Genomic DNA, 25,579 nt, shown 5'->3' on the forward strand with positions numbered 1-25,579 from the left:
CTTGTGTCAGCATTTCAATGGGTAGCGCTAGGAAAACCAGGCATAATCTGCGACAATATTAATTCAGATTTATATATGAAAATAAGGGGGAGATGGGTATGAGTCTTAAGAATTCAAGAGATAGTGCTGTATGACTGTTTTCTTTAGCAGCTTGTTCCATTGTGAAATCATCCGGAGAAAAGACTGGCTATGTCATATTCTGTCATTGCTAAAAGGCACCAGGAAATTGTTTCTGTCAATTCCAATCAGCCCATTTCTTATTTTACAGAACCTGGTGAGTGTCTTTCCTTCCTTCTTTCTTGTAGTGCTTCCAATTCCAAATCTTTGATCAAGGATGTAACACTGTTGTGCTTCCTATATTGATTTTGTGCAGAATTATAGAATCATAGAATCCCCACTGTGTGAAAGCACGCCAATTGACCCATCAAGTCCACACAAACCCTCTGAAGATCTTGCCTACTCCAGAGGTGAAATTGTGATCACTGAGCCAGGGTGGACACTTTAGAGAATTGTGTCTGTGTGTGTGGTGTACAGTTATTACAACAGAACAGAGATATACTTAAATACATACATTGAGAATACAGTACAGGAACAGATCTCTTAACCCAGCTTGTCAGCGATTGCTTACGCTTCACATAAATCTCTGCCCATTCCATCTACCTCTTCTCAGTTATTCAGCATACCTTTGTATTTTCTTTTCCCTCAATGCACTCAGCTTGTTACTTTTTGAAATGATCAATTCTCTGTGCCTCCATCATATCTGGTTCCAGCAAGTTCCACATTTTAACCACTGAGAAAAAAAGTATTTTCCCACTGGATTTAACAGTAGCAGTCATGTATTTTTGGATTTTCAAATAAGAGAAAAGCACTTTTTTTTACATCTATTGTATCGAACACCTAAAGGTAAAGACCTTCATTAGATCGCCACTAATTTTTAAAAACCTGTTCAAATTTGGGGAGGTGATGGCCTAGTGGTATTAACATTAGGCTAATATTCCAAATCCCAGGTAATGTTCTGGGGATCTGGATTTGAATCCTGTTTATGGCAGATGGTGCAATTTGAATTAAATTTTTAAAAATCTGGTACTAAAGGTCTAATTATAATCATGAAACTGTGGCCGATCTTTGGTTCACCAATGTCCTTTATGGAAGGACAATCCTGTCCTTACATGTTGTGTCTTCCAGACCCACAACAAGTGGTTGACTCTTAACTGGTAGAAAGAAGAGCTTATGCTTGAAATATCAACCTCTCCTGCTCTTTGGATGCTGCTTGACTGGCTGTGCTTTTCCAGCATCACACTTTGACTTAATTCTTAAATGCCATGTTAAGAATGGTTAATAAATGTTGGCCGAGCCAGTGAGACCCACATCTTGTGAATGAATAGAAAAAACAAGATTCCCTTTTGTGTTACCTCATTGTCTATCACACATTGACAAATATTCAGTCAGAAAAAGAATAAATTAGATGCCACACTTTATTTACAAAAACAAGAATGTTAGGACAGTTGTTTATAATAGAAGAGGATCAGCGCTATATTAACATCTGTAAATAAAGGGGATAATTGTTATAGATCCAGTGTGCAACACAGTAAAATAGATTGTTTCTAAGCATTGGACTTAATAGTGCTATAAATTGTTTGCCACTTGAGATTTGCCTCATAAGAATCCAAGCTTGGGACAACGCAGTCAGGTCATGCTGCAATGGAGGCATTTGCTTCAACCGTTTACTTCCAGCGGCCACCAACCTTGCCCTTGCCAGCACCCTTCTTGCTGCTGTAATTCACAAGCAGAAAGGAAAACATCGTCAACCTCCATTTCTTAAAATCCAACAGTTACCCTCTCTTGTATAACAAACAAAACTGGTTCCAGATGCAAGTCCAAAAAAAAAGATCTCCAGTGGTCTTTACAGATTTTGGCTGGAATTATCAGCTGCGCAGAGGGTGGAAAGAAACAAGTTGGAAGTCTTTGTGTGTCAGTTGCCAAAATTCTTCTGCAATTAACTAATGAGGGGCATACTTTCTGGAGACAATCTGTGATAGTGATTGCTCAGGCTACCTATCTCTTTTTCATGGTTTGTCCTCTCTGTGACTGGGTGCTGTAATGTTTGATGCATAGAGAAAAATCATATTTTTATTTAAGTTGTCAGTTCGCTTCAATTTTATTTCAGTAATTTCTTAATTGTGTATCTAAAAAGAGAGGCACTTTTTGTTGAGCTTTTTAGTGATACTGGAGAATACAAATTAATGTAGTATATAGGTTCTGACCTCACAATATAGTCTCTTTAGCACTGATAACCTCCTCTGACATGTCTTCCTTACCCCCTGCTCTGACTACTTCTATAGTGCCACTGGTCAACATGAAAACTCTTTGTCTTCTTATTGTTTTCATTACAACGTAATAAAGCTATTAACTTAGAAGAGAGCTGGTCAAAACTATTCTCATTGAAGAGTGAAAGCAGCTGCCATACTGATCTAGGATATCAATTACTACCAATCCGTTTTTCTCTCAAAGACTTTCGCAGTTACAATTAGTCTTTCATCAATCTAGGGTCAGTTGGCTGGAAGATGCTGTCTAAGGATCTTTGGTAAATTTCTGCAGTGCATCTTACAACACTGGTACTGAGTGTCAGTGTAGAGAGAGTGAATGTTTGTGGATATGGTGTCAGCCAAGTGGGCTGCTGTGTCTTGGATGGTGTCAAGCTTCTTGACTGATGTTGGAGCTGTATCTATCCAGGCAAGTAGGCAGTATTCCATCACATCTCCTGACTTTTGCTTTGTAGATGATGGACAGGCTTTGGGGATTCAGGAGGTGAGCTACTATCTACATTTTTCCTTGTCCTGACCTGCTCTTATAGTCACTATATTTACGTGGTGGGTCCAGTTGAGCTTCTTGTCAATCGTAACCTCAAGGATGTTGATGATGGGGGATTCAATGATGGTAATACCATTGATTGTCAAGGAGCAGTAGTTAGACTGTTTCTTATTAATGATGGTCATAGCCTGGCATGTATGGCATGAATGTTACTTTTCACTTGTCTGTCCAAGCCTGGGTATTGTCCAGATCTTGCTGCATTTGAGCATGGACTGCTTCAGTATCTATGGAATTGCAGCAGTGCTGAACATTGTGCAATCATCAACAAACATCCCCACTTCTGACCTTATGATGGAGGGAAGGTCATTGATGAAGCAGTTGAAGATAGTTGGGCCTAGGACACTACCCTGAGGGACTCTTGCAGAAATGTTCTGAAGCTGAGGAGACTGACCTCCAAAAATCACAATCATCCTCCTACTTACCAGGTATGATTCCAACCAGCAGAGAGTTTACCTCTGATACCCATTGATTCTAGTCATGCTATGGCTCCTTGATAATGCACTCAGTTGAATGCAGCCTTGATATCAAGACCTGTCACTCTTACCTCACCTGATATGGAAGATTAAGCAATGGTGTTACTACTTGATATTAACATTGAGGGGGTGGATGAGCTTTCCTTTTCTGGGAGCATTGTAAATCAATGGGCTTGCCAATAAAATTATAGCTGAGCCATTCAGAGACACTTCTCTCCCCACATAGATCCGTTATAGAAAATTTCAAAACGGCCCTTAATTTTCTTTGGACGGGATGTCAAGTGATTTCAGGACCAAATGGGTTAGGTTGCAAATAATCAGTCATCAAATGAATGTTGGAATAGGCTCAGTCTAGTCTTGTTCCAGTGTCATTCCGGAAATCTGTCATCTGTATCTTGAAGAAAGTAAGTTGGTTAAGATGCTATGTGCTGGATTACTTCTGATTCTGGCACATTGTTGGAAGCATTTGAAAAACAAATCATTTTTAAGAAAGTGCATTCACCAGATTGCAAAATGATTAGGGTTGAGCACAGCAAAATTAATGCCTTGCAATCTTTCATTTCATTTACCTGAATAACTAGGTTTCATTATTCTTTCTATGCCTATGCAAACCCTGTTTTCAAATACTTGCCTGCTTTTGTTTTTGTACTTGAAAGTTGGCAGCATAGATATGTACTCTGAGAAAACAGACATGCTTTACATACCATTCTGCAGCCTTGGAAATCTTTAATGCAGATTTATAAATTACTTACTTTGAGTGCCAGGAGAAGTTGGCTTAAAGACCTTCTGAGTGTTATAAAAAAGCATAATGGAATGAGATGTAAAAGTAAGTGCATCAATGGAGGACCTTACTTTAAGGCTTGGTCCTGAATCATCACATGAACGTTCCCAATTAGAGTTCATCTTTTACTTACTTGCGATTCTAATGATCCTAATAGGAATTTTCACAGAGCAATATGAAAGATCCTTTTGGGAAAAAGCATCATATACACATCAAAATAAATAAAATCAAAACCCATTTTCAAAAATTAACTCATAGTATGCAAGGTCCAATCCAGCCAATTTTCCTACGGTCTTTCTCTGTTGGAAACCAAGGACTGTCTACATAGATGCTGGAGTTTATTGATCATTAAACAATAGTGCCAGACGTCTGTCAAAAAGTCATGTTTGCAAAGTCTCCTCAACATCCTGGTTATGGGTTGTCTGTCCCAATACTGTCAAATTATCCATGGTACATAATCGAACTTTCATCATTCACACAGCATAAACACAGGCAGATTAGCAGCTGGTTAAACAGATAGGAAAAGTAATTGATCAAATGAAAAATGGCACAAAGCATTGTGGATAATCTAAAATTGACAAGGGTTCAAAGCACACTAAAACACAATAGTACTAACAACAGGGTGCCCATAGAAAACTTTATTCTAACTTTACCGAGATTACAGCCTGATTAACTAGTAGATTAAGATTTATGTTATTGAATCATTGTTGACAGGAAGAAGCTCCAGGACAACTGTTTCATCTTGGGGACTTCAGAGAACCTTTTCATAATTTGTAATATTCATCTAGTTTACATCTGTGATCTGAGAGGGCAGTGCATCCCTTCAATCAGTCCAGGTGAACACATTATTTAGTCTTGCACTCTCAAAAAAACTAGTTAATTTAAGCCCCATTCTTAATGATGGTATTTGCATTGGAGATATTAATGGCTCATGTGCATTATATTATTTGGAAATATGACATCCATATTAAAGTATTGATTATTGTGATGCAATTAGTACTAAATTACTGAGCCGTACTCACAACTCAAAAGGCTCAATATGCAATGATTATTTGAATATAATTACTCTGAAGCCAGACATCCCACTTCTGTTTCATTCTTTGATGATAACAAAAATACATGATTAAAAACATCTTTTAAGTACTGTTTAATTTCTCCTCCACCATTTTCAAAAAAGATTTCTTCAGAAGTGGAGTGCAGTTATAGTATACTTGAAGAAAGGGTGTTCTGAGACACTTTCATTCTTTAAAAGCAGGGAAAAGCCTGAAAGTTGGGTCATATTCACAATGCTCTGTACCATGGCTTGACAATGTGATATTAGATCATGCATAAATAACAGAAGGTTTAAAGGAAGAAATGAGGATACGAAGTTAAATGGAAAATGGATTAACAGAAAGGAACATATCAGCATCATAAGTTTATCAATATGGGACTTGAACTGAATAGGACATCATTGGGTTAAGAGGGTTGGGGGTGACCACACAACTGGATTTTAGGTCAATCCAGTTTTTGTTTAGAAAATATCAAAAATGAAAAATGAAATGATTTATAATTTACACATATTGAATGTAGAAACAGATGTAGAGACCCATTTTCAGACAACACCTCAGTCCTGCAATACTTTAACAGTGAGCTAAGTAAGTCTAGGTGATAAGCATTGGCAGGTTATAGCTGAGCTCAATTCCGCCAACTGATGTCCACTGCTTTTCCATTATTGTCATTGAAGTACAAGCAGGAGCAAGAATTCACAAGTGTCCCTTTCTTATCCCTCCCCATGAATACCAAGACTAATTGTAAAACATTGCAACTTTGACTTCATGTGCAAATTTAAGATCCAGAACCTTTCCTGGATGTACTGCTTAACAGTTCATTACAGGAAAGAAATTTAAACAATCTGATAATGATCTACACTGACTGAAATAGAGAAACATACACTCAACATAAATGCAGAATTCTAGTGTGCTGATACCATTCACTAATATTGGTTACAAATCCTGATCAGACTAAAGTGTGTGTGAAGTTACATTAGAACAAAGAACAATACAGCACAGAAACAGGCCCTCTGGCCCTCCATTTCACCCTTCCATAGTAAAACTGTCTTCACTCAACGGATCCAAATTCCTCCATTGTTTCTATTCATGTATTCGTTCAGGTGATTCTTGAATGCTGCAATTGTGTCTACTTCCACCACCACCACCTCTGGTATCGCATTCTAGGCACTCACCACCCTTTGTGTCAAAAATTGCCTTGCACATCTCTTTTAAACACACCTCCACACTCCCCACCCCACACCTTGAACCTGTGTCCCCTAGTAATTGATCCCTCCACCCTGGGAAAAATCCTCACACTTTTCACTTTATTCATGCCATCCACAATCTTATACATGTCGATCAGGTCACTCGTCAATTTCCTGCGTTCCAGTGAAAACAAATCCAAAGTCTATCAAACCTTCTTTCACAACTAAAATCCCCCGTACCAGGCAACATCCTGGTAAACCTTTTCTGCATCCTCTTCAAAGCATCCACATCCTTCTAGTAGTCTGGTGACCAGGACTGTATGCAATATTCTAAGTGTGGCCTAACTAAAGTTCTATAAAGCAGCAGCATAACTTGTCTATCTTTATACTCAATGCCCCTTCCAATGAAGGTGCACATGCCATAACCCTTTATTACCTTATTTACCTGTGCTGCCACTTTCAGCAATCTGTGGACCTACACACTCAGATCCCTCTGCATATCCACACTCCTAAAGGTTCTACCATTCACTGTATAATTTCCACTATACTTGACGTTAAATTACTATAAATAATACTTGAACACTTAGATGTGTATTACATAAAGGAAGAATTTAATTTGAATAAACACTGGGAGTCAAATGAATGACTGTATTTCTAGATATCGTTGCATGAATTATTTGCATTTGCACACCTTCACCATGTCTATTTGAATTGAATTTCCATTAGCTTAGTCCATAGTTGATAAATTAGATGGCCACGTTTGTACGTTCCTTTCGAGGAGTAGTTGGGAGAGTGGGTAACAATGTACTTACTGTTTTTGAAGTTCATCAATGCGATTTCTGGCTGTAGTAATCTGCAAATAACATATGTTCGTTAGTGCATTTAATTGAAGACTGACTCAGTTACCTGTGGTTGGATGTTTTGCCCACTTATCTGTTGAATGTTGTGTTCTCCCAGAAGAGTTCAAGGAAAGACAGCTGATGAACCTGCTGAATGAAATTTTGCAAATTGCACATTGTGCACTTCTAGACGAATACTTACAGAGTTGTTCCTGCTTTAATCCTGCAGAATGGCACCCTGAGAAAAAGCAAGGACTCTGGACTTATGACAGCCCATAGACCTAGCTTAAGAACTGGACTGGACTGTTGTAGCTAGCCTGAAAGCTTTTGAGGAGGCAGCAGGTTTAACCAGAGATCAATTAAAATGTTCAGAAGATGTTATTCCTATAGGGCATAGTAAACATAAAATCTGTGCAATTGATTTATGACTGGTCAAATGATAAACTACACACTCACTCACATCACAGGAGAAAAAAATGTTTTTGTGTGAATAAAGATTTTTTTTAAAAAAATCATTGATTGTGACCTATTCACCAAACCGTGAGTGGATTCATTTTAAGTAGATATTGTGTGTCAATAATGACAAAGCAAAATATATATCCATTCACATACTCTGACAGTAATGACCCTTTAATATTTCAAATAACTCAATCTTTACCTAGTGTAAAAGATTAAAAGTGCACAAATCCATTTTTGGAGCGCATAACATTTATGAATAATGGTCCAAATGAAACAAAAATCAGAATTATTCCCTCCATGTAGACTTGACTTTAAAAATCTGTTGGAAAATGCTGCAAGAATCCCTGTTACAAGATAAGTATGAGGCGATTAATGCCATTAATGCCTAATGACCTTAATCCAAAAGGTTCCTGGCAATGGATTTTGCATTTTGAACCCAATTATATTCTACTAGTGATAAAGTAGAAAGCAAAGGAAATAGGCTTCATTTAGATGAAGTTAAACTACTGAAATTCTTTTCAGAGTTGTTACCTGCTACCCCCTCACTGCATGTTTGATGGTTTCTTGGCTTACCATGCAGCCAACCCATGCATGTTCCAGGCAGGACCCTACAGCTGCAGGCTCTGTTTAGTACTTACAACTTAGCCAGTAGTTCCATTCTCTTACGCAGTGATGTAATCTAAAAGGAATTACAGCGATATGTATTTCAGTGGAGTATTAAAAACACAGATGATGTCAGGAAGTAGCCTGCACAATTTTCATTAATGCACTTCTGAAAAAAACTCAGGTATAAAATAATGTGGATGATTCTGTAAAATATTGCTCCTCACAAAAGCTTTTGCAGTTTTTTTGTTTGTTAAATATATATATGATGAAACATATTGTGTCAATAATGTTTTCATTTTCATATTATTAACACAGAAAGGATTAACTCAAAATATATAATGCTAAATTGACAGGGCTAATTATAAGGAAAATAAATACGTTTTTAAATTTCTGACTGGCAGTTCATCTTTCCTCTTTGGCCACAATTTATTATAAAAGTCTCCTGCTTTATTTATTGGACAAGTACTTCAACTTTTTTTATTTCTTTCTTCAAAATAAAACACAGCATCTCAAGCATAATATGCAGATTACTGGCGTGCTATGAACTGATTGTGGTGCTGGAAAAGCACAGCAGTTCAGGCAGCATCCGAGGAGCAGGAAAATCGACATTTCGGGCAAAAGCCCTTCATCAGGAATAGAGGCAGGGTGCCTGCTGGGTGGAGAGATAAATGAGAGGAGGGTGGGGACAAAGTAGCATAGAGTACAATAGGTGAATGGGGATGGGGATGGAGGTGATAGGTCAGAGAAGAGGGTGGGGGAAGGTAGCAAAGAGTACAATGGGTGAATGGGGGTGGGGATGAAGTTGATAGGTCAGAGAGGAGGGTGGAGTGGATAGGTGGAAAGGAAGATAGGCAGGTAGGACAAGTCATGGGGACAGTGCTGAGCTGGAAGTTTGGAACTGGGGTGAGGTGGGGGAAGGGGAAATGAGGAAACTGGTGAAGTCTACATTGATGCACTGGGGTTGAAGTGTTCCGAGGTGGAAGATGAGGCGTTCTTCCTCTAGGTGTCGGGTGGTGAGGGAACGGCGGTGAAGGAGGCCCAGGACCTCCATGTCGTTGGCTGAGTGGGAGGGGGAGTTGAAATGTTGGGCCACAGGGTGGTGTGGTTGATTTGTGCAGGTGTCCCAGAGATGTTCCCTAAGGTCCTGTGACAAATAAGTGACAAATAAGCATCCTGGTCACAAGAAGCTGACACCAGCAGTTTCAGGGTCCTAAGTTCCCCTGGATGAGGCCTACTCATGGGATATAAGTCAAAGGAAGAGCTGGGTCAGAGGCATGGGGAGGCACTGACTTTCAGAGACACATAGTTTGAGGTGGCCATTTTCTAAAACATGAGAATGTTCTGAAGGAATTGAATGAAGGTGGTTTCCAGAGATGTGGACCAAGAGGATTTTTATAAAGTGATGATACTCAACAACTTGAAAACAGAAGTCTCTTGGAAACAAATAAAAATGAAAAACTATGAGACATTTAATAAATGATCAGAGAACCTGCACTGAGGCAGAACAGAGAGGGTGACCATCTTCAATTAAACTTTAAAATGGAGTAGCTAATTGATTGTAATGTATTACATTAAAGCATTGCTATGGTCCATTCAGGATGTTTTGCAATTTATGTTTCCCACACTTTTTTTTGTAACTTTACTAATGATTAGATCTGAAATAGAGAAGATGATCGCAAAAAGTTCAATAACGTGGCCAAGCAAAATACCATTGTTGGTTACATTTTAAATATTCATGCAAAATATACTTTTGTAGTCCTTCTGAAAATCTAAGTGAATCACATCTATCAATATCCCCTAACAAGTTTGTCAGTTACATCTTCAAAAAATTCCAACGGGTTTGTCAAATATGATTTTCTGTCCACATGTCCATGCTGATTATGCCTTGATTATTTTTGTCTAAGTGTCCATTTTTCACATCTTCTCACAGTTAGTGTATTGATAAAACATCTTTGGGTTGTAGTTAGTTTTACTTGCCAATATTCTTTCACGCCTTCTCTTTGCTTTGGTAATTTCTTTTTGATTTCACTCCTGCACTTTCTGAATCCTTCTTGGTGTTCTGCAGTACTGAGTTCTCTGTGCCTAACATCAACTTTTCTTTTCTGTCTTAGTTTACCTTGTATGCTTGATGAAATACAAGGGCTTTAGATTTAACTATGCTGCCCTTTTTCTTCATGGTGACATTTTTACTCTGGACATGTTGAATCTCCCCTTTGTATGATCTAACACTGACATAATTTGTGGGCAGCACAGTGGCACAGTGGTTAGCCCTGCTGCCTCACAGCGCCAGAGACCCGGGTTCAATTCCCACCTCAGGCGATTGACTGTGTAGAGTTTGCACATTCTCCCCGTGTCTGCGTGGGTTTCCTCTGGGTGCTCCGGTTTCCTCCCACAGTCCAAAGATGTGCAGATCAGGTGAATTGGCCATGCTAAATTGCCCGTAGTGTTAGGTAAGGGGTAGATGTAGGGGTATGGGTGGGTTACGCTTCGGTGGGGTGGCGTGGACTTGTTGGGCCGAACAGCCTGTTTCCACAGTAAGTAGTCTAATCTATCCAATTTCAAGTGCTGAATCATTCCTCAGCTTCCTTAAATAAATCCTATTCCGACTGGAATTTCTAACTGCTGTTCCATAAACTTAGTCCTGTTCCAAAACTGTTCCATAAACTTAGTCCTGTTTCTAACTGCTATTCCAAAAATAATTGAATTATGATCACTACTTCCAAAATACAGCTCCTTCCACCTGTCCAGTTTTATTTCCAAAAGCATTGTCCAGAACTGCACACTCTCTTGATGGGGTACATACTGGCCAAAACCATTCTACTGAATGCAGTTCAAGAATTCTGCTTCCTTGATGTCTTGACACTAAAATTATTCCAGTTAATACTGGAATAGTTAAAATTTCTCACTATAACTGTCCCGATGATTTTGCACTTATTGCTTTCATAGTTGGTCATCCATCCCCTTGACTGTTTGGGGATCTATAATACACACCTAGTAGTGTGACAGCCCCTTTTTAGTTTGTTAGCTCAATCTACATCCCCTCATTTGACGGTCTCAAAAATATCATCCCTCCTCACACCTGTAATTCTTTCTTTGACCAAAATTGCCACACACCTCTTACTGATCCCACCATCCATTTATCCTGAAAACCCTACATTCAGGAATGTTGAATTGCCATTCCAGTCCCACTTTAGGCTATGTTTCTGCAATAGAAAGGAAGGCTTATTGCCACCGTTTCTACCCGTACGGTCAGCTCATCTGCTTTATTTGTTAATCTTTTAGCAGGAGCTCAGAGACATTCAGCATCATATTTCCTGATGACTAAGTGAGGCTGAACAGTACTGGTACAAATTAAAAGAACTCTATTTTAAAAAGTTAAATTACAAATCATTGAATTGAAATATGTTTAATCTAAGTAAAGTATGAATTTTCTCACCAGAAATTAGAATGTATAATATTTCAAGCATGAACTGATCTAACAGAATTACAAGAGCTTCAGAGTGAATATATAGTTAGGTGATTTGAATCACAGAAACGTTATCATTGCAAAAGAAAACTATTTGGTCCTTCGTGTCTCTCATTGACTCTTCAAATGAGCATCATTACGCATTGCCAATCTCTTGTTTTCACCTCATACCCTTACACATTATTTTTAGCTAATAAATCATTCAATTGAACTTGCTTCCGCTACATTTCCAAGTAATGCTTTCCATAAGTTAACTACCTGCTGTGTGAAAAAAAAGCTTTTGCTCACCTTGCATTTGCTTTTTTGTTTTCCGCAAATCATTATAAATCTGTGCCCTCTGGTTCTTGTTCCTTTTATGAGTTAAAACAATTTCTCCCTATCTACTAATATCCAACCCACTCAAGTTTTTGAAAACCTGCATCAGATTTCCTCTTAACCTTCTTCTCTCCAAAGAGAACATTCTAAATTCTTTAATGTATTCACAAAGCTGAAATTTCTCATCCCTGGGACTATTCTTGTAAATCACTCAGCACTCTCTCAATGCATTCATATATTCCTATAATGTGGCAATCAGAATTGTACACAACATTCCAGTTGAGATGGCTGAATTAAACTAAATTAATTAAATGATTCAGTGCCTTCATTTTCACATATATACAGTGCAATGACTATTCAATTGTGAAAAGGAATTTCTTGTAAGTATTATTAATTAGTAACAAACTACATTGAAATTAGAAGGAATTTTATCTTTAGTTGTCTGCTTGTTTATTTTTAAATGCTTAGTTTTACTTAAATGGTTCAGAGATTTGGTACATACCTCATACTTCTGCCTCTTCAGTTTTTCACACATATCAAATTTTTCAGATTCTAGTTGTCTCAACCAGTCATATAGTTCCTTGGCTTTTTCCCTGGTAATTTAAAAGAAAATGCAGCATCAATCAAAATATCATAGAGCAATCGATTCTAAATCAAGCAGCACTTGGTAATAGCAAAGATGGAAACAAAGGAAATCAGATGGGTCCCAGCTCTTGCCCTATTTACAAATGAGGAAGGAACAACAGCATGGGACCAGGCAGTCTTGTTCCTGCAATAGGAAAGCAACAAAAATCAGATTTGATGGTTTTTTGGACCAGGAGTGTAGCAGTAGGCATCAATATCCAGTTATCCTACATTTTCATTTGCTATACCATGTAATTTCAGGTAGTTTCACTGAGGGAATACCCTGTTCAAACATTTCAAACAGTGATCTGTATTAGAAGACAAACATTAATTCTGTTGTCAGGACAAAAAAGTCAAAACTATACACTGAGTAAGAACTTTTGAAATGTGGTTAAGAATATTAAGTCATCAAATGTGCTTCTTGCAGTCCATGAAAAACTACTGCAGACATAAATGTCTTTGCATCACCAAATTCCTGCCCCTTACCCGCATTTTCCCTCATCATGCCGAGATCTCTAAACGCTCTTTCCAATTTCAAAATGCATGTGGCAGATAATTCATGTTAAACATATAACTCTTTTCAGAGGCCAAAGCATATCAGTGAAGAATCAAATGGCTTCTTTCTCTGTCGTACAATTCTACAACAGTTATCACTGACTATCTCTTGATTTGAAAATGATGTCTCCTTGAGTTCTTGAGTTTCAGCGGTAGATCTTCATGTGACTTAAAGGGCAAATCCATTGTACTGGGCCAATAGTAGGCCAATCCTTAGGTAGTGGGCTGTGGACTGCAGGATTTGTTTCTGTTTCTCTACTTCTCTGCTGCTGCTCTACATCATCATGAAGGTGTTTGAACTCAGAGCAGGATGCAGCTTGATGGACAAATTGTAACTACCTTAATCGATTGGCAGCAAGTTCATCCCTGCCATTTTTGTCAATTCTACTACACTTCAAGGAAAGCTTCAAAGTGTCTTTCTAATGCCTCCACCCCTCCTCTGTACTCTCTAGAGCGCTGATAATTTTAGAGAAAGCGGGTCCCTATAAAAGAGATGCCTTTCAGCCATTTGGACAAACTGTTCAGGCCATTGTCGATAGTTTTGCAGGTGTTTTGCTTGCATGCTTGTTGATCTGGCACCAAGATGAACATTAGCATCTGTTTGATAATCCTCCTGTGGGATCCATAAGTTTTGCTGGTGCAATTTCTGCAGCACTACTATGTGTCACAGATACATGATTCAGATCTTGCAACATCTTGATACAAAATGAATGTTCATCAACAATCACCTATAAGGATTGGGTGATGCAGATACCATTCATTAATAACTTCTGTGCCACAGAAGTGTCGAGAAATGACATCTCCAACAAAAAAGAATCAAACCATTATCTCTTCACAATTCAAAATATCATCACTGAATCCTTCACTATCAACATCCTGGGGGATTACCACTGACTAGAAACTGAACTATAAATACAGTGGCTACATCAGTAGGTTAGGACCTTGGAATCTTGCAGTGAGTAACTCATCATCTGGCTCCCAAAGCCTGTCCACCAACGACAAGGCACAAGTCAGGAGTGTGATGAAATATATCCCCCTGACTGGATAAGTGTAGGTTCAATCAACACTCAAGAAGATCAATACCATCCATGATAAAGCAGCCAGCTTGACTGACACCAAATCCTTCAAACATTTCCTCCCTCCTCCACCATGATCAGTAGCAGCAGTTTGTACCATCTACAAGAAGAAATCCATCAAACTTCCTGCAACAAACTCTTCCTTCCAAATCAATGACCACTTCCACCTAGATGGACAAGAGTGGTAGATAGATGGGAACATCAAATTAGAGTACCCCTTCAAGCCACTCACCATCCTGACTTGGAAATATATCACTATTCCTTCACTGCTGCTGGGTCAAAATCCTAGAATTCCCTCTGTAATGGCATTATGGGTCTACCTTCCACACATGGATTGCAGCAGTTCAAGAAGGCAGCTCACCACCACCTTCTCAAAAGCAACTAGTGATTGGAACTAGATACTGGTCTGGCCAGTGACATCCCCATCCCATGAATGAATAAAAGACATTCAGGTCTTTGATTTGAACAATGATGCAATTTGGGAAGTGCCAGTGTTTTGATACAGGATTCCACCACATGGCTTTGTATTTATCCTTCTCACAGAAAATTATGTTTATTATATTGAAGCCTCACTGAGCATATTTTGTCAGTGCAAGGAATAGATCATATACATTGGCTATTTAATGCTGTTTGACATGACAGTTTCTCTCCAGCAATACTCCTTATAAACTTGTTTCATCAAGAGTAGAACGTTTCCTTAACATCTTCACTTAGGTCAAGATTTAGGGCATAATGGCCAGTGATAGTGACATATTAATTACAGTTGAGTTGTAAGTGAAGAGCCATGAACCTTTAATTTACACAACTCAGGGGATACAAGGGTCACTGCCAGTCTTTCCTTTCTTGTAGAAGGTGTATTTCCAACATGTTCCTTCATCTGCTGCTCTCCAGGAAAACAGATTTCAATTAGGAGTCGTGATGGTTCATGGGATACAATTGTAGTTCCTTCCGGACAGCCACAAGATTATCCAGGAGTTGCAAAATTAGCATTTTATTTATTCCACCATGAAGTTAGTGATTCCATTGGTTGTAATTCCCATTGAAGGGAAAAATTGGAGAGCCAAGTTTTATGGCCCTTTTCCTAGCCCCTTCCCATTTGGGACGAGCAGAGGATGTTCTGAAGAGGACTGCTGTGAAAGACACCGCTGTCCCAACCCAGGTGCACAATGATTTCATACACCCGCTGCCCCCTGTGCAGATTCTTGATTAGTGATTCCCAGCTTCAGAGCCACCTGTCCTCCGTTCTCCCATCAGGCACTTGGCTTTGTTAAACATGAGCACTTTGGAAGCCAGCATATTTCACAAGTCAGTGGCTAGGTCTCAGCGAAATGTTGAGCCATGATAATCAGAACTTTCTTGTCAATGCAACATTAATTTACCTTTTCTGTGATGTGATTCCATGTCTTCCTTTGTCTTTTCTGTGTTGAGAACTTACTGGACCGTACTTCATCTGGCATCACTTCTGACTCTGCTTACCTGCGTGCTCCTGCCAGGAGCAGGCAGCTCCTGCTGCTGGTAACTAATTGAAGATTCACTGGAGCACACTAACCTGTCCACCACCTCAAAGTGGTGATCAATGAAGAACTATACTTGGTCATAAAATTGAGGAAACTGACTAATATCTCTTTAGCCCACAGTTACCTTTCTCAATATGCATTGATTCTGTTTCTTTTTTTAAAGATACCAACTGGTCTACAAGTAACTAATTATAATAGTGGTCAAGGAAATGGAAACAACAAGGCTAGGCAAAAACTAAGTTGAGTGCAAATATTCCTTCATAACCCAACACAGTTTCAATTGTTGGGTTATGAAGGAATTTTTATAACCCAAATTTATAAAATTAAAAAATTTTTAATATCATTACTTTTCCTGATGTTGGAAGTATAAAGAAAGGAAAGCTTTCATTAAAAATTAATGAATGGCATACTTGCAGGTACTCACCTAAGCTTGTCTTCATTAAGGTGATCAATGTTGAGTGGTTTGCGCCTCTCTGCAAGGATTTTCCTCTTCTTTTCCCTTTCAGTCTGTTTTTTCCCTCTCTTCTGATCAGCCTAATTAACAATTGAATTATAGTGTAAGATAGTTCAACTTAAATTTCAGGTATCAGGGATGCACAAGAGGGTTTTGAGATCTATTAATTTTTCAACAGGTTTATTCTAGCAATTTTATATCTGCTACCATATGGAATTGATTGGGGTTTCCTGGTGCTTGCTTTTGAGCGCATGAGTTATTTGTTTTAATTGTCAGAAAATACTTTACTGGGCATGTGGAATTTACTAATGAGGGTACACTATACAATTGGAGTGTTATATTTTAGGTTAGAAGCATGGGCCAAACTTCTTGGGGATTATCAAAGGTGGGGTCCCTGAATAAGTACCTTCCCGCCCTTTAAGCTATCCTAACTTAAAAATGAAGCTTTATCAATCCATTTTCCACTGCCGACCATTCTCTAACTGAGTTTTTGCCAGGTGTAGTGTACCCTAAGTGGAGGCACTGAATGAAACATTCCCCATGCTCAAGAAAGGATTACCACGGTCTACATTGTATTGGATTCATATGCTGGCATTTTACCTTGGCAAGGTAGCTGCTGTATTGAGCACCCATGCTGCTCAGAGCCTTCTTCTTTTTGGCATCATCATCAGCCCTCCTCCTGGCATCCTCCTCTTCCTTTCTTGCTTTCTCCTCCTGTCAGACAAATAAGAGGATATACACTCTGGTGAGCAAGGAGAGCTTAGAACAGAATGAGACGTTTCAAATCTTTGAATTTGAAAAGGCAGATAAAAACTCATATTTATTCACATCTCATTTCTCAGCTGCTTCCCAAAGTAATTCATGTAGAATCAGTTACTTGGGTGGGCATTCTGACATGCCTATGGCTGCAGATGAAAAATGTTCCTCTGAGGCAAATGTCAGCTCGCAGTAAGGTGCCTCTGGAACAATAACCAGCAGAGCAGAAGTACAAACTGAAAGGTGGGAAATAAATTCGCAACCCATCACCTCACTATTAACCATAAACATAATTTCCAACATTTCTCATGTTTGACAGCCTTGAGTTGACTGTATGTTTTCTTAGAAATGAAAGAGTTTGTCATTTATTTTATGTATCATTTCGTTGATGTGAAGCGAAAGAGATCAAAGCCAGCAGTGTACAATGACTTACCGCCTGCCTGGCCTGACGCTCCTTTTCCTTCTCAGCACGAATTCTTTGCTGTTCAGCTCTTTCTGCTCTGCGTTTTTCCTGTTGGTTGGAGAAAAGTATAGAGAGGAATTGTGTTTACCCAGTTCTGAAACAGCACATTCTCTATTTCTATTGATTTGTACGGGAGGTGGGTCTAATGGTGTTATTGCTGGACTATTAGTTCAGAAGTGTAGGTAATGTTCTAAGGACTGAGGTTAAAATCCCAAAATGGCAGAGGGTGGAATTTGAACTACATAAAATAAGCTAGAATTAAGAATGATCACGGTGATGTTGACCAGGTTTTCATTGTTGATTGGCAGGAAAAACCCATCTCCTTTAAGGGAGGAAGATTACTTGTTCTGGCCTACACGTGACTCCAGACTTTCAGAAATGTGGTTGACTCTTAATTGCCCCTTTGGCAATTAGGAATGACTATTAAATGCTGGCCGAGTCAGTGACACCCACATCCTGTTAATGAATTGAAAAAAATTCTGAAAGTAACAGGACACATCGCACCATGACTGTCACTGTGGCCAGAGTGCAACTTTACTGTTGCACCATATACAGGAATATAAAAGATAAAAACACCAAAGGTAGGAGGAGTAGGCCATTTGATGCCTCAAGCCTGCTCTTCCATTCATTATGGTCATGGCTGACCATCAAACTTAATACTCTCATCCCACCTATCTCCACATCCCTTGATCCCTTTAACCAGAAGAGCTATTTCTACCTTCTTCTTGAAAACACAATGTCGTGGCCTCAACCACTTTCTGTGGCAGTGAATTCCTCAGACTCACCACTCTCTGGAAGAAGAAAATTCTCCTCTTTCCAGTGTTAAATGTTTACCCCTTTACCTTTAGACTATGTTCCACCATAGGGAACACCCTTCCTGCATCCACACTGTCTAGTCCTGTTAGAATTTTATAGGTTTCCATGACATATCCCCTCATTCTTCTAAACTCCAGTGAATACAATCCTAACTGACTCAATCTGTTCTCATATGTCAGTCCTGCCATCCAAGGAATTAATTTTGGTTAACTTCGCTACACTCTCTCTATAGTAAGAATATCCTTCCTCAATTAAGATGACCAAAACTGCACACAATATTCCAGGTATGGCCTCATCCATTTCCTTATATATTTGCAGCAAGATGTCCTTCTTCCTGTACTTGAATCCTCTCACTATGAACACCAATAAGTAGTCTGCCTTCTTTATTACCTGCTGCACCTATACACTTACTTTCAGTGACTGATGCATGAAGACACCCGGGTCTTGTTGAACATTCCCCTCTCTCAACTTACAGCCATTCGATTTATAACGAGCCTTCCTATTTTTGCTACTGAAGTGAATAACCTCACATTTATGCACATTATACTGCACCTACCATGCATTTGCCCACCCACTTAGTTGGTCCAAATCGCACTGCAGAATCTCTGCAACTTCCTCATAGCTCACCCTTCCAACCAGTTTTGAGTCATCTGCAACTTTTGCCGTATTACATTTAGTTCCCTCATCTAAATAATTAACATATATTGTGAATAGCTGGGGTCTTGGTACTGATCCCTCCAACATCCCACTAAGCAATGCCTGCCATTCAGAAAAAAGACTCATTTAATCTTACTCTTTGTTTCCTATCTGCTAAAAGGTTTTCTATCCATCTCAACACAATGTGCCAATTTCATGTACTTTAATTTTACACACTAATCTCTAATATGGGACTTTGTCAAAATCCTTCTGATAGTCTAAATAAACCACATCTACTGGCTTCCCAGATCAACATTACTAGTTTCATCTTTGAAGATTTCTAGTAGATCTGTCAAGCATCATTCCCCTTTTTAAAAACCACACTGATTGTGTCTGATTCTACTATTGTTTTTGAAGTGATCTGCAATCCTTGACAATGGACTCTAGTATCTTCCCCACAACCAATGGTAGACTCACTGGTTTATAATTCCCTGTTGTATATCACAATACTGGTTCTTTTTATAAAGTTACTATGCTCTTGAGTTTTTTTATCCAGAGAGGGGGTAAGTGGTCAGGCTCCAACTAGGCTGGATTTGAAATTTTTATTGGGGCCCCTTATTTACCCCTAACAGAGACTGTTTCAGGCTGAAAGTTTTAATGTCTTTTAAAAATATATATATAATCAAAGGGAAGTGGCCAACTAGATGTAGTTAGCCTTTGTTTAGATTAGAGTTTTTAAAAATTCATTCAGAACTTTATCTAATCTAATATCCATTATGTCTTTTAAAAAAAGTGGGCGGCACAGTGGTTAGCACTGCTGCCTCACAGCACCAGAGACCCGGGTTCAATTTGTGCCTCAGGCGACTCTCTGTGTAGAGTTTGCACATTCTCCCTGTGTCTGTGTGGGTTTCCTCCCACAATCCAAAAATGTGCAGGTTAGGTGAACTGGCCATGCTAAATTGCACGTAGTGTTACGTGAAGGGGATAAATGTAGGCGAATGGGTCTGGGTGGTTTGCGCTTCGGCGGGTCAGTGTGGACTTATTGGGCTGAAGGGCCTGTTTCCTCACTGTAAGTAATTTAAAAGCTTTAGTCAGTTCAGTTACAGCAGGGGATGTGTGAGACAGGCTGCTGACCTCTCTCGCTCTCTTACTCCAATGCCCATATGCTCTAGTTTGCTTTATTTTTACCATTTCTGCTAAGGGATGTGTGTATTGGGACTGTTGCAAGTATTTACGGAACAGCATCACTAACTCAGATTTGGATAAGTGTGCTCCTTTGTGAAGACAGAAGCAAAGTATCAATTTAGTTCATCAGCTACTTCCTTTTTCCCGAATATAAATTCCCTTGTTTTTGACTAGAAGGGATCTACATTAGTTTTCACCAATCTTATTCTGTTTACATACCTACCAAAACTTGGAGAGTCGGTTCTTATGTTTCCCACAAGCTTAATCTCACACTCTACTTTGCCCTTCTTAATCAATCCTTTGATCCCTCTTTGCTGACATCTAAACTGTTCCCAATCCTCAAGTCTATTATTTTTCTTGCCTCTTTTGTGCATCTCATGCTATCTCTAACTTCCCTCATAAGCCATGGTTTGACCATGTTCTTGTTGCACTCTTGCACTAGACAAGATTAAACAATTTCTATAGTTCACCCATTCGCTCTTTGAATTTTGGCATTGCCTGTCCATTTTGTTCCTTTTAGCAACCTTTCTCAATACATCACAACTAGCACAGGCAAATTTCTACTGTATACATTGCCAAGACTGTCATGATATAGTACAGTAGTCATACAACAATATCACAGATACGGTCACAATTTGACATGGTAATTACAGCATGAGGTGACACCGTGCACCATTTATAGCTTGCCAGTTACTGAAGGAGGCCATTTCTAAATGCAGCAAGTTCTAGACAATATTCAGAACTGTTGTGGTTCTGTTCGCCAAACTGGGAATTTGTCTTGCAAACGTTTCATCCCCTGTCTAGGTGACATCCTCAGTGCTTGGGAGCCTCCTGTGAAGCGCTTCTGTGATGTTTCCTCCGGCATTTATAGTGGCCTGTCTCTGCCGCTTCCAGTTGTCAGTTCGAGCTGTCCGCTGTAATGGCCGGTATATTGGGTCCAGGTCGATGTGTTTGTTGATAGAGTCTGTGGATGAGTGCCATGCCTCTAGGAATTCCCTGGCTGTTCTCTGTTTGGCTTGCCCTATCATGGTAGTGTTGTCCCAGTCGAACTCATGTTGCTTGTCGTCTGTGTGTGTGGCTACTAAGGATAGCTGGTCGTGTCGTTTCATGGCTAGTTGGTGTTCGTGTATATGGATCGTTAACTGTCTTCCTGTTTGTCCGATGTAGTGTCTTGTGCAGTCCTTGCATGGGATTTTGTACACTACATTAGTTTTGCTCATGTTGGGTATCGGGTCCTTCGTTCTGGTGAGTTGTTGTCTGAGTGTGGCTGTTGGTTTGTGTGCTGTTATGAGTCCTAGTGGTCGCAGTAGTCTGGCTGTCAGTTCAGAAATGCTCCTGATGTATGGTAGTGTGGCTAGTCCTTTGGGTTGCGGCATGTCCTCGTTCCGTTGTCTCTCCCTTAGGCATCTGTTGATGAAATTGCGAGGGTATCCGTTTTTGGCAAATACCTTGTATAGGTGTTCCTCTTCCTTTTTTTGTAGTTCTGGTGTGCTGCAGTGTGTTGTGGCCCTTTTGAATAGTGTCCTGATGCAACTTCGTTTGTGTGTGTTGGGGTGGTTGCTTTCATAGTTTAGGACTTGGTCTGTGTGTGTGGCTTTCCTGTAAACCTTTGTGACGAATTCTCTGTTCGGTGTTCTCTGTACCATCACGTCTAGGAATGGGAGTTGGTTGTCCTTTTCTTCCTCTCTAGTGAATCGGATTCCTGTGAGCGTGGCGTTGAGGATCTGGTGTGTGTTCTCTATTTCTGTGTTTTTAATATTCAGAACTGAGTTGATGAGAGGCAAATAACATTCACATCACACAACTGGCAGGCACTCATTTGCAATCAGGGAATATATAAGAATCTCCCTTGGCATTTAATGACATTTCATCACTGAAACGCTCATTATCAACATCTTGCACATTACCATTGTTGGGAACTGAACTGAACCAACATTATAAATTCTGTGACTCCACAAGCAGGTCAGAGGCTGGGAATTCTGAGATGAGTAACTCACCTCCTTACTCCAAAAGCCAGAGATCAACTTTTACACAACTTGGGAGTGTGATGGAATTCTATTCATTCGACCTGGATGTGTGCAGCTCCAAAAATCACTCAAGAAGCATCCAGGGAAGCGTAGCTATTTGACTGGGACCTCTTCCACGCAGTTAAATATTCACTAATTTTTTTCACTGACACACACAGTGACAGCAGTGTGTACCATCCATAAGATGCATAGCAGCAACTTACCAAACACTTGATTTCTACTACGTCAAAGGTTAAGGACTGCCGATGTATGGGAGCATTGCTAACTGAACTTGGAACTAGGTGTTCCTTCAATGTCATTGAGGCAAAATCCTGGGAATCCCTACCAAACAGCACTGTAGGTGTACCCATAACAAGGGGACTGTATCAATTCAAAAAGGTGCCTCACCATGACCACCTCAAGAGAAATCAGAGATGGGGAATAAATGCTGGTCCAACCAGTGACACCCACATCCTATGTATAAAAGTTAAAGAAATCTAAACTGCATCCATGGTGCCTCCTTGATAGATTGTTGCTTTAATATCAATACAACACTCACAATCCTCTCTTTCAGAGCAATCAGTTCCTCTTCTTCCTTCTTCCTATTCTCAAAATGAAGATCAATCAGAGTCTGTAACTCCATCAGATCTTTGTTCTGGCGCTTCTTCTGGATGTCCTAAATACCACACAAACACATAAAAATCAGAGCAGTAGAATAAATATTAGATCATGACTGAGTCATATTCCACAAGTGAACAAATTCAAACAAAGGAGGGTACAATCCCAGTGTGTCTATACCATGATTTTTACTCTACTGAACATCTTCCAAACCTCTGGAAAAATACTAATTAATACAAAGGTAAAAGACATTATCAAAATCATATTGAGTGCAAAGTGTGGTCCAGGAACTGTTGTATAAGACAAACACATTAATCTATTACTATGCACACACCTTGTACATCTGATATAAGGAAAATTCACAATTAAATTATTTGTTTAGGAAAAAAGAGGTTATTTTCTGCTAATTTTGCTGACTTGATAATCTTATAAGATCTGTCAAGTACAGGAGGCACGAATTTACTGCTGACTTAAAGGAACTTCATTCAATAATTTTCTCTGTTTGAACTCAATAAATGGTTCATTATAATCACTTCCCAACAGTAATGACCTTAAAGAAACAAACCTCTTTGAAACTCATCTATTACTTGGATTTTCATGATGTGGTAGAAATTCTGCAGACTTTTAAAAATTTAGACAGGGCCTGGATCTAGAAATCCCACTCGTATTTCTGACTGATCCCATTTTTGCTGAGAGTGGAAAAAAGTGAGACATCTCTTAAAATCCAAACTCAGCATAATCAAATAAACTTAGTACTCAGATTGTGTTTCCCTCAAACAGATCTCTTTTTGCAAGAGTTTTAACCACTGTGTGGCAGTTACAAATGCTTAAGAATCATGAAAGCTCTTGAAGGGTGTAAATGGTCTGTGGAACTGTCAGGATTGTCAGGTTATTTGAATCCCCACTCCTTTATGAATGGCATTAGTTGTTTGCTGTCATTTTCCCAAGGGCTATCATAATGCAAACCTTACTGCTTTGCATTTTCTAAAACTCAGTATTGGCTCATTAGGGTATTGCAAGTTCACAGTTGATTGACAAAGCGAAGAAGTTCTTAAAGACTGGCTATCTTTTATTTGTTTTTATGAATGTTTATATTGGATTAAGCACTTGAGGGACTTCTAACCTTTTGAATGGGTTCCATGAATGGAAGTTTTTGTTGGCCATAGTAAAGGCTACAGTAGATATTTTGAACTTCATTTTACTTAAACTAAACATTGTTCCTGAGGTGTGGCTACGTTGAATATTTTGTGTGCTGACAAGGAAAGTGAAAGTCCAAAGGATGATGGGTGGGAGGCAGAGACAGAACTAACTTGACATGGAGTTATATGAAATTGGGAATGGGTGAGGTGGTTTGATGGGTGTGGACTAGATGGCCTTATTTTGGAACAAAACAACTGAGGTGATGTCCCACACAATCAAGGCAGGTCATTTGAACTGTCCCCTTTAGGGTCTGAGGGCAGTCCCAGAGTTAGCTCAAATCTGCATCCCAATGCAGTGGGTCTCACTCTATTCTGCAACCCCCAGGAACACAGGGAGCCCACATTTTGGGGGATTGTCTGTTGAGATGGGGACAGAGAGCAAGAAGATTTCCTACTCAAGTTAGCTGATTCATGAGCAAAAGTCCAGGTCTAAGCAATTGTGCACCACAACCTCAGCTGAGTTGAATACTGCTGGTATTTAGTTAGTGTCAAATTTGAAAAGGTAAATGCATTACTTGATATACTGGCTTGTTATATCAACTAATTTTCCTTCTTAGTTTGTGTTCTATTAACTAATCTTGCTTGTGCTAACAGCTGGAACAGGTTGTTTACAATAATGACTGAGAGCACAACACTAGATTGATTCATTACAACTACAGTGAAAAACTGTATAGGAATAGGAATAAACCATTTGGCCCCTCAAGCTTGTTCCACCATTAAATGAGATCTGTCCTGACCACTGCAACCTAACTCACCATCTTCCCCACAATACCTTTAGATAATAAAAAACATCAATGTCAGACTTAAAACTTTTGACTGATTTCCTAACTTCTACCATCCTTTAGGTACAGTTTCCGAACTTTACTCCTGGAAGGTCTGGCTGTCAGGTTTAGATGATGCTTCATCATCCTGGAACTCACAACCATTGAGAATAGTTTTTCCAAACTTAATCCATTACATTCCTAAAAACTTTGATCAAATCACCCTTCATCCTTCTGAATTCCAGAGAATACACTAGTTTGGGTAATTTATGAAAGTTAATCCTTTTCGTTCAGGCATTTTCTCATAAACCAATGCTACATTTTACGTCTGCACTCCCGCAAGACTATACATATACTTCCTGAGTGTGTTCAGAATTGTTCACAGTTTTCCAGGGGTGATCCTGTATAGCTGAAACATGACCTCTACACTTTTATAATCTAATCCCCTCGATGCAAAGATCAGCATTCCATTTGTATTTTTGATTATTTTCTGTACTTATTCATGACACTTTAAGGATTTGTTTAACTAGCTCCCTAACCTTTTGTTTTAACCTCTACTGTTTCTAGTTTTTCAACATTTAGAACATATCTTTTTTACCTTTCTTGGGTCATGGTGGATGACCCCACTGCAGCATTCACTGAAATCCATTTTGTCACAGTTCTCCCTTTTCGTGTAATATCAACACTACTTCGTAATTTTACACTCACATCTACATTGCTTACATACCACCTTTATGTAGATATTCTGAAAGGTTGGAAATAGTGGATCAAAGAGATTTTTGAACTTTTGTTGTGATCTCATTGGTTGTTTTCTAGACAGGCAGAAAAATAATTATGCAAGGTTTCTCCCTCTCGTACGCTTGCTGG

The 25,579-nt window shown here is 39.2% G+C and overlaps 1 protein-coding gene across 7 annotated transcripts in view; it reads right to left on the reverse strand.

The window, feature by feature from the left end:
- Positions 1-1,457: 1,457 nt before the first annotated feature.
- Positions 1,458-25,579, reverse strand: part of LOC140493592 (troponin T, fast skeletal muscle isoforms-like) — a 39,749-nt gene continuing 15,627 nt past the window's right edge. For 4 of the 7 annotated variants that reach the window (XM_072592206.1, XM_072592201.1, XM_072592202.1 and 1 more), the window contains 7 exons: positions 22,694-22,810; positions 17,462-17,539; positions 16,873-16,986; positions 16,243-16,352; positions 12,549-12,639; positions 7,174-7,214; positions 1,458-1,773 (listed from right to left, as the gene is read on the reverse strand). In XM_072592206.1, the coding sequence (XP_072448307.1) occupies positions 1,725-1,773; positions 7,174-7,214; positions 12,549-12,639; positions 16,243-16,352; positions 16,873-16,986; positions 17,462-17,539; positions 22,694-22,810 (600 nt within the window). In that variant the 3' untranslated portion in view covers positions 1,458-1,724. Of the gene's footprint in view, positions 1,774-7,173; positions 7,215-8,297; positions 8,339-12,548; positions 12,640-16,242; positions 16,353-16,872; positions 16,987-17,461; positions 17,540-22,693; positions 22,811-25,579 lie in introns of all 7 variants that reach the window. The other 3 variants (XM_072592207.1, XM_072592205.1, XM_072592204.1) reach the window with 1 other exon arrangement.

Source organism: Chiloscyllium punctatum, chromosome 22 (genome assembly GCF_047496795.1).
Source record: "Chiloscyllium punctatum isolate Juve2018m chromosome 22, sChiPun1.3, whole genome shotgun sequence".
NCBI lineage: Eukaryota > Metazoa > Chordata > Chondrichthyes > Orectolobiformes > Hemiscylliidae > Chiloscyllium > Chiloscyllium punctatum.